We start from the raw sequence: 10,623 nt of genomic DNA on the forward strand, positions 1-10,623 counted from the left end.
TGTGTTTATTTTTTTAAGTCTTTTTTTTTTTTTTTTTTTTTTTTTGTTGTTGTTGTTGTTGTTGTTGTTGTTGTTGCTATTTCTTGGGCCGCTCCCGCGGCATATGGAGGTTCCCAGGCTAGGGGTCCAATCGGAGCTGTAGCCACCGGCCTACGCCAGAGCCACAGCAACGCGGGATCCGAGCCGCGTCTGCAACCTACACCACAGCTCACGGCAATGCCAGATCGTTAACCCACTGAGCAAGGGCAGGGACCGAACCCGCAACCTCATGGTTCCTAGTCGGATTCGTTAACCACTGCGCCACGACGGGAACTCCATGATGTGTTTATTTTTTAAAACTTAGTAATGTTTTACCACCAAATACTATATTGATGGAAGACTAGAATGTGGTTTTCTCTGTTGGAATGACATGACAAATTCATCCTGGTGTATTTGTTCTGCTCGTGACTAAAAGAAGTAAATATTATTCTTTACCATGTGTAATATTCTTAGTTATCAGGGATTCTTTAGCTAACAAGGATAATTTCTTGTGCCTTGTGCTCACTTTACATGCTCCATTACTTTTTTTTTTTCTTTTCAGTGTTTTGGGATGCACCCGGGGCACATGGAAATTCCCAGGCTAGGGGTTGTTGAAGGAGTGTTACAGCCACCAGCCTATGCCACAGCCACAGCAATGCCGGATCTGAGCAGCCTCTGTGACCTACACCACAGTTCATGGCAATGCTGGATCCCTGACCCACTGAGTGAGGCCAGGGATTAAACCTGAATCCTCATAGGTACTAGTTGGGCTCATTTTCATAGAGCCACAAAGGCAACTCCCCATGCTCCGTAACTTATAAGGTATAGTAATTGCCTATGAAAGAGCTAACGTTCCTTCTACTATTTATTTTATTTATTAACTTTAAAATTACAGTTGAGGAGTTCCTGTCGTGGCGCAGTGGTTAATGAATCCGACTAGGAACCATGAGGTTGCGGGTTTGGTCCCTGCCCTTGCTCAGTGGGTTAAGGATTTGGCATTGCTGTGAGCTGTGGCATAGGTTGCAGACGTGGCTCGGATCCTGCATTGCTGTGGCTCTGGCGTAGGCCTGCGGCTACAGCTCCGATTAGACCCCTAGCCTGGGAACCTCCATATGCCGCGGTAGCGGCCCAAAGAAATAGCAAAAAGACAAAAAAAAAAAAAAAATTACAGTTGATTTAGAATGTTTCTTCAATTTGAACCAATCACACACAGTTCCCTGTGCTATACAGTAAGGCCCCATTGCCCATCCATTCCAAATGTAGCAGTTCATATCCCCTAACCCCAAACTCCCCATCTATCTCCCTCCCCCCGCAATATATTTTTTTAACTACATTTTCATTCATTAATAGGTAGCTATCCTATAATCGTTCATATTTAGAGATACCCTTACTACCTACACTTCTACTGTCGGTTGACTTGTGTCTACCAAGCAGGCATGTTGAAAGCCTAAGCCCCAATATCTGCGAATGTAACCATACTTGAAAATAGGTGTCTGCAGATGTAGTAAAGCTAAGATAAAGTCATCTTGAAGTAGGGTGGATTAGGGGATATATCTTCCTGTCCTGAAGGTTTTAAAAAAAGCTTCTCTCTTAGACGTTCCTAAAATTTACTTCATTATAAATATTATTCCCTAGGAACTGAGGCTCAAGATTATTGTAATCTTTGGTTATAAGTATTTTATATGCAACTCTCTTTCCTCAAAAGAACATGTTCTGCCCTCCGAATGGAAAGACAGAGTAGATTCAGTATCAGTGTACAGTCAATTTAAGGTAGGACAAACAAGAGCTTCTCTCTGAGTTTGACCACAATGAACAACAGTAATCAACAAAGGCAATTACAATACAATCATCACTTAAGAGACCTCCTGTAATTCACTAGCTGCCTGCATACTCTCCTCATTGACACCTTCATTTCTTGATTCCTAAATGTGTAAATGACAGAATTCAGGAAAGGAGTGAGAACTGCATCAAAGATGGTCAGAAACTTATCCAGGGGTGTGTAGTGAGATGGCCATGTATAGACAAATATCAGAGGACCAAAGAATAAGATGACCACAGTGATGTGGGCTGACAGTGTGGACAGAGCCTTGGATGAACCCACTGAACACTGTTTCTTAACAGTGAGAATGATGACTATATAGGAAATGATCAGAATGAAGAAGGAGCCAACAGAGATTAGTCCACTGTTGGCCGTGACCATGGACTCTAGTTGCTCTGTGTCTACACAGGCAAGTTTGATGAACCGAGGAAGGTCACAGTAAAAGCTGTCCAACACATTAGGCCCACAGAAGGGTAAGTTTACCACAGAAGCCAGTTGAACTGTGGAGTGGACAAGGCCAATTATCCAGGCAGCCACTAAAAGGAAGATGCACAATCTTGGGCTCATGATGGTCAGATAATGGAGAGGTTTGCATATGGCAACATATCTGTCAAAGGCCATGGCTATAAGGAGCACCATCTCCACACCACCAATGACGTGGATGAAGAAGATTTGAGTGATGCAGCCACTGAAGGAGATGACTTTACGTTTCCTGAAAAGGTCATAAATCATCTTGGGAGAAGTGACAGAAGAAACTCCCATGTCAATGAAGGAGAGGTTGGCCAACAGAAAGTACATGGGGGAGTGTAAGTGAGGGTCAGAAGTCACAGTGAGCATATTGAGGGAGTTTCCCATCATGCTTGCCATGTAAAACATGGAAGAGAACACAAAGAGGAGAAGTTGTATTTCCCAGGAGTTGGTGATTCCCAGGAACACAAACTCTGACACCACAGAGTTATTTTCTCCATCTTTTGGCTTTGTTGACATTGCCACCTGAAGGTAGATAATAGGAGAAAATGTAAATTATGGTAATTACATTAATAAACTAGAAGAAGAGAGGTTAAAAGTATGAAAGCCTACTACACAATAGTGTTAAAACTGACCCAACATGCTTATGGCCTCTAAAATGGGCTCATAACCGAGAAATGAGTGGCTGTCATGTGGAGCTGTTCTTACCACCAAATTGTCTCTACCTACCTTTAATATTTAATATCCTTTGCTTTCTCCCATGGTTAATGCCCTCTAACTCATGAGATACAAGCTGGTCAACAAGAGTAATAGTAATTCAACCCCCAGTTTTTTATTTTTAGTTCAAATCTCCCCTAATCTGACCCCAGTCACAGAGAACTAATTACTATTTCAATCTCTTCCAAGACTGTAAGCCTTATCTGGTACCACTTTTGGGACTATATTCATATTCAATATTCCTTATATGTTTAGGAGATCTATAATTTTTGTTTTACTATTATTAGCATTTATAACTGTTTTTTTGTTTGTTTGTTTTTGCTTGTTTGTTTTTGTGTAGTGCAATGGACTGAGGACAGTTCTGACTCACCAAGTAGACTCTAAGCTTCCTTTTTTGTGTGAGTGTCTTTTTGCCTTTTCTATGGATGCTCACACAGCATATGGAGGTTCCTAGGCTGGGGGTCTAATCAGAGCTGTAGCCACCGGCCTATGCCACAGCCACAGCAACACAGGATCTGAGCCACGTCTGCAACCCACACCACAGCTCATGGCAACACTGGATCCTTAACCCACTGAGCAAGGCCAGGGATCGAACCTACAACCTCATGATTCCTAGTTGGATCCATTAACCACTGAACCATGATGGGAACTCTAGACTCTAAGCTTCCAGAAGTCAGGGATTTTGACTCATTCATATTTAGACTCCCTGAAGCAGAGAAAGTGACTCACACAGAGAGGTGGCAGGTCAATTTATATCACACTAGGTACAGAGTTTGTGATTCAGTATTTGAAAACTTCTCTAGCAATTTGATATATAGTGACCCCAAGTTTATGATTTCATATTTTACAAAACTAATAGTTTCTGAAGGACTAGAAATTAAAGAAAAAAATCTTATCCTTCAACACAGGTAATTTTAGGAACACTTCATACATGACCTGAAAATCTTAAAACAATGAAATGCATATTGTAGTAGAAACCATATTGTAGAAATCTCTAATAAGAAAAGGGCTTGTCCCATTACCTTGTAATTATTAACTCTTAGTTAGAAATACATCATAGTTTATCAAATGGAATATGGGTTTTGGATTTACATTTCAAGATTTATATTAATGTTCATCCATTGATAGCTTTATCTTGTGCAAGTTACTTTAACTCTTTGAGCTTCAGTTTATTTATCTATGAAATTTTAATTAGTAAAATAACTAATACCTATCAAATGGCCATATTTGAAATGTTATGTTTTCTTCTCCTTATTTAACTTGGCATAAGAGTACTCAAAACATGAGAAACAGTGAATGAACAAGAAAATCAAACACTCCATTATATATTCTTTCCTCCTTTGTCATGGATTAGTTGAGTGTAGATGCATGGGTTTAATTCTGGGCTTTCTATCCTGTTCCACTGATCTATATTTCTGTCTTTGTGCCAGTACCATATTGTTTTGATGATTGTTGCTTTGTAGTATAGTCTAAAGTCGGGGAGCCTGATTCCTCCAGCTCCATTTTTCTTTTCAGGATGTCTTTGGCTATTTTGGGCCTTTTGTGCTTCCAGACAAACATTAAAATATGTTGTTGTTCTCTGAAAAATGTCCTTACCACCTTACACCAGCCAGAATGGCCATCATCCAAAAGTCTACAAACAATAAGTGCTGGAGAGGGTGTGGAGAAAAGGAACCCTTGTACACTGTTGGTGGGAATGTAAATTGGTGCAACCACTGTGGAAAACAGAATGGAGATTCCTCAGAAAACTAAAAATAGAAGTACCATTTGATCCAGCAATCCCACTCCTGGGCATCTATGCAGAGAAAACATGACTCACAAAGACACATGTACTCCGATGTTCAGTGCAGCACTATTTGCAACAGCCAAGACATGGAAACAACCTAAATGTCCAACAACAGAGGAGTGGATCAAGAAGAGATGGTACATATACACAATGGACTATTACTCAGCCATTAAAAGGAATGAAATACCAGCATTTCATGGACATAGAAATTATCATGCTAAGTGAAGTCAGCCATGCGATGAGACACCAACATTGAATGTTTTCACTGACATGTAGAATCTGAAAAAAGAATAGAATGAACTTCTTTGCAGAACAGAGACTGACTCACAGACTTTGAAAATCTTATGGTTTCCAAAGGAGACAGTTCAGGGGTTGGGGGGATGTGCTGCAGTTGTGGGATGGAAATCCTATACAATTGGATTGTGATGATCATTGTACAAGTATAAATATAATAATTTCATTGAGTAATAAAAATTATTTTTTAAAAAAGGGAATTTAAAGTCTACGAAGGGGGAAATGTTTGGAAATAGGGTTGTAAAGAGTTTCTGCTGTGTTGCAACTGGTTAAGGATCCAGCCTTGTCTCTGGCAGCACAGGTTCAATCCCCTGCCCTATACAGTGGGTTGAAGATCCGGTGTTGCCACAACTATGGAGTCGGTCAAAGCTATGGCTCAGATTTGATCCCTGGACCAGGTGCTTCCATATGCCATGGTTGCAGTCAAAAAGGAAAAAAAAATAGGGTTATGATACTGGTTTCCAGTATTACAGAACACCATTGTGGAGTTTTGTTTTTTTTTTTCATTAAATAAGCATTTGTTAAATAACTATGATATTGCAAATGCTACACAAAATTTTATGTCCACCCTGAGGATACAGTTATGCAGACACAGTATTTTGTCCTTTGGCACTTAAAGTCTGACCATAAATAGAAACATCAAATTAATTTCAAGTGCTACAGGACACAAGATAGGAAAACATAAACCAGTCTGGGTGTCAGAGAAGGACTCCCTAAGGAAGTATTATTTAAAGTGAAGATGAGGAGTTCTCCTTGCGGCTCAGTGGAAAGGAACACAGCTAGTACCCATGAGGATGCTGATTGAATCCCTGGCCTGGCTCAGTGAGTTAAGGATGTGGCGTTGCCATGAGCTGTGATGTAGGTCTCAGATGCAGCTTGGATCTGGCATTGCTGTGGCTGTGGCATAGGCCAGCAGCTGTAGCTCCGATTTGACCCTTATCCTGGGAACCTCCATGTGCTATGGGTGCAGCCCTAAAAAGCAAAAAAATTAAAAAATAAACAGAAGTTGAATAGGATGCAGCCATTGGCTAAGCTGGGGAGAAGGTAATCCTATAAAAATTGGATTGTGATGATCATTGTACAACTATAAATGTAATAAATTCATTGAGTAATAAAAAATATATAAAAAAGAAAATCAAACACTACTGATCAATGAGGAGCATCACAGTTTTATATCAGAAAATCTTTTTCAATTAACAACTATGATACATATATCATTCGCATTTTCATAGTGATGGAAAATTAAACTATCTTCTATAATTTTAATTGGTTTGTTCTTAAAGAACACTGTATTCTTAGCAGTACTTATCACAAATGCAATTTATTATTTGTTTAATTTCTTCTTCCCAACTAGGTTGCAAGCCCTAGAAAACCATAGACCACATCTGTCTTCTTCAATCCAATGTATTACATTTTGCAATTGCAAATAATTATTTGCTAAAAGGGTGAATAAAATGTGTAGGTGACCCTTGAACAGCATGGGTTTGAACTTTGTGAATCCATTTACAGTGGATTTTTTTAATGTATTATTTTCAACATATACAAAAATGTGTGCGTAGAACACTAAGACTTGTACTGAAGTGGATATCCTATCCTTACATAGGCATAAGGTGTGTAATCTTTAATATAAAATTAGTATGGGATTAGTTTTCTTACTCTTTTATAATTTTGTTTTCAAAAATTACTTTACCATACAGTATATCTTTATCTCTCTCACAACTGAAGAAACTGTATTATCAGCCTATGGTCACAGGTAAATGTGGTCATACATAAAAAAGTAGCAATGTTTCCAATACTAAGAAATGACTATGATTTTAATGCTATATGCATAAAATTTTATAACAATTCATTGATTGGGTATATGCATGGCTACTATGAAGTAACTGTATTGATTACCCTAGGCTACCATAAGGCAAACATATTGCTGCTTCTTCATTATCAGTACATAATTTGTTATAACTAAATATCAAGTTCTTCCATTCTTCATTTCATGTTTTATGTCTAGTGTTAGTAATATGTGTAACATCTGCATTGCATTTTATCCTCTTAGACATATAAGTATAGGCATTGGCAGGTGATTTATCTTGTAAACAGATAGTGTAAACTTACAATACTGTAAAGGTATTTTTTCTTCCTTATGATTTCTTAGTAACATTTTCTTTTCTCCCACTTATGTTATTGTATGAATATAGTATATAATACCTTTAATGTACAAAATATGTGTTAATCCACTAGTTGTTATCTATAAGTCTTCCAGGGAACAATAGGCTAAGAGAAATTAAATTCTGGAAAAACAAAAGTCATACATGTATTTTCCACTGCCCAGGGAGCTGCTGTCCACATCCCTAAGTTTTTCAAGGATCAAATGTATTTGCTTGTGTTAGACACTCACCTGGTGAGAAAAGAAGGAAAGTTCAAGAGGATGGGGAAATTTCAGCAAAGTGAAATTTATGTCTGGAGGGAAACCCAAAGTAGGAATAAGGCTAAAAGAAGTCTTCAGTCTAGTCAAAGAAAGTGAAATCAATGAGTTCCACTTTGGGATCTGCTGGTAAATTTAATGTCCCTTATTTAGGAAAATCATTAGTCATTATAGATCAGGAAATCAATACTCAAATAAACTAAATAACCTGACCAAAACCATAAATGGACTTAGAGCTCATCTTAGAACATATATACAAACTCTGATTTCCTGCTTTATTTTTTCTTTATTCATGACTTCCTGAGGACACAACCTGAAAAAAAAAAAAAAAAAAAACCAACACACCAGGAAGAGTGACAGTAGAAATTGTTGGGGAAAGATAAGCCCCTATTATAGCTGCTGATTACCATTTATTGTTATACTGGTTACTGCTGCCCTGGGTGCCATGATTAGTCACCCTTGACAACTTTCTATCACTAATTAAGGTACCTCAGTGTCCTGGGAAAATTGGTAGTCTGCTAAAACATTTGCTCTTACTCTGCTTATTTGGACAAGTACTGTTATTTGGAACAGAAGGCTTTTTGGATGCACTCATGATACAAAATGCTAGTTTACCTTGTTGCACGGAAGCTCTCTCTCTCCAGAGGGACCTCAGACACCAGAAGGGGATCAGCATGAACTAATTACTTAGAAGTGTCCATAAAATTTCCTGATTTTAAGTTCTACTTTCTTCATGAAATCACTCTTGATTCCTCCAACCTGAGTAATTTCCTGTTTCTAGTGTTTCACTTTAAGTCCCCACATGGACCATGAGACAACTCGACCCATCATATTTATTTATAAACAGCACAGTGCCTAGGAGAGTGCTAGAGGACATAACAGGCCTTCAGTGAAAAGCTCATTCTAGTCAAAGCATATTGAGGTAGATCACCAATCTCAAGGTGGATACAGGAACCCTAGGCTTCAATTGGGACTTCATATTAAAGACAGACCCTGTGTATGATTTCATCCTTCTTTGAATTTGTCTCTATTTTAGCTCTTATAGTATCTCATAACAGTTATCTTTATTATTTTTTAAAGAAGCTGCATGCAATAAAAAAATGAGTATAGGCTTCAGTATCTGAAAAAGCATATTTCGTATTCTTCTACCTAATCATTTGGTGATTTGGGCAACATATATTTCATCTCTGAGCCCTTTTCCCATCTATAAAATAGAGAAAATTGATACCTTACAGAACTGAGAATGTGAGATAATATTTATCATCAAATACAATTGTCTTCCTCTTTGATGCCCTTGATAATGGAAATAACATAAATCTCTTCAGTGAGGTCATATGTTAGTAAATTATTGTAAATTAACAAAATATAATGGATTATTTGTAAAGGAAACTGAATAAACCAGATTTACACCTATCATTATGAAAAAAATTAAAATATAATGATTTAAAGTATCAAATTACAAAATAATTTGTTAAGTGATATAATTTTTTAATTAAAACAAAAACTATTAAACAAACAAGTAAACAAATAAACAACTATAAACATTTGAAGAAGTCTGTCCAACAACTTCAGTATAGTGATTTTCTCTGGGGAAGGTAAAAGGAATCTTATAGGATGAGTTAATTTAATTTTATTTGTAATGATTTAATTACCAAAAAATCTGATAAAAATTAACCAATGTACATTTTTAAATGCTGAACACTGCCAATCACTTAATTTGGAATACTATTTTTTTTTTCTTTTTAGAGCTGCACCTGTGGCATAGAGAAGTTTCTAGGCTGGGGGTTGAATCCTAGCTGCAGCTGTTGGCCTGCACCACAGCCACAGCAATGAAGAGCCTTAACCCACTAAGCAAGGCCAGGGATTAAACCCACATCCTCATAGATACTAGTCAGATTTTGTCAACCGCTGAGCCATGACAAGAATTCCCCAATTTCTTTTTTGATTTAGTGCATCTGTCATGTATCTATCCCTTTCTCTTCTCACTGCCCTTATTTTCACCAGTTTTTACTAGATCTACCACAAAATCTATTATGATCCTCTCTTTCAAGACTTTTTGCTGTTCTAACAAAATACAGCAATTTTCAAAACAGACCCAATCATAGTGTTAATGGGTCCTTTTCTTGCTTCCATATAACCTTCAAAGTACTAAAAGAGCAATCAAAGCCCTTTGGTATCTGGTTCTTTTAAATCCCCTTTCCTCTTTCATTTTTCCTACTTCCTTTCTTGTACTCTATGACCTGACATTCCTTGATTATTATCTGACAATGATGCACACTACATGCCTGTTCTTCTTTCCTAATTCCCCTTCCACCATTCCACAATCTCCACCAGCTGCCCTTCTCTTTTCTTTGGAAAAGAAGTGCAACCCACACCTCAAAGTAAACACATGCAATAATGGTTAGACTGCCTTTCCTACCACCTCTTCACAGTCTAAGAAGATTCATACAGTCTTTGTTTATTTTCCTATTCATAGCACTTTATTCATGCTCCAAAGCATCACTGATCACATAACTTTATGGTTAATTTATAAGTAAATGGATTGACAAGAAGAATTGTGTTTATCCTTTTTTTGTAACCTCAACTGCTAACACATACATAAAATAAAGAGGGAGGGAGGGAGACACTAAAAATATTGCCTCTGTGAAAGTTGGTTAAAGATGTCAGTGATACAAAAACTCTGATTAAACACAATGAAGGTAGCCTTCAACATGGGAAAATCAGATTGCAAATCATATTTCAAGACATATAGCAGATTGTGTATTTAAAATATAAAAAGACATATAGAAGAGGATATAATTGGATGCTTAAGACATTAAAATATGCCTGATTTATAACTGGTGGGATGCATAAAAAAGCTGAGAAGACTTCTGAAGATCCAAAAAAACAGAGACTAGATTATAAAAATGGAGAAGAATTAAGGAGAAAGAAACTATGCCAAAATGAAAACTAAAAATGAAGAAGAATTAAGGACTGTATGTATATAAGGGCAAAGAAGAAAGAAAAGGCCTATTTAAACTGAGAGACAGTTTATGGAATAAGATTGTCATTACTTCCTACACTTCAGAAACTCTATAATCATGAACAAGTTTTAGTACTATG

At 37.3% G+C, this 10,623-nt stretch overlaps 1 protein-coding gene across 1 annotated transcript; it reads right to left on the reverse strand.

Annotated features, from left to right (window-relative positions):
* Window positions 1-1,758: 1,758 nt before the first annotated feature.
* On the reverse strand, window positions 1,759-2,824 carry LOC146401730 (olfactory receptor 4F3/4F16/4F29-like). Its single transcript, XM_084970427.1, has one exon. The coding sequence runs from the start codon at window positions 2,822-2,824 to the stop codon at window positions 1,868-1,870; it is 957 nt and encodes a 318-aa protein (XP_084826553.1). The 3' UTR covers window positions 1,759-1,867.
* Window positions 2,825-10,623: the final 7,799 nt, after the last annotated feature.

This window comes from Sus scrofa, chromosome 7 (genome assembly GCF_054392235.1).
Source record: "Sus scrofa isolate SSC_HxYL_T2T_F1_AM1 chromosome 7, Sscrofa_HxYL_maternal_Yorkshire_Landrace_v2.0, whole genome shotgun sequence".
NCBI lineage: Eukaryota > Metazoa > Chordata > Mammalia > Artiodactyla > Suidae > Sus > Sus scrofa.

What these genes read in the sequence shown, in the direction of transcription:
- LOC146401730 (XM_084970427.1), bottom strand. Translation starts at nt 2,824, where the DNA reads ATGTCAACAAAGCCAAAAGATGGAGAAAATAACTCTGTGGTGTCAGAG.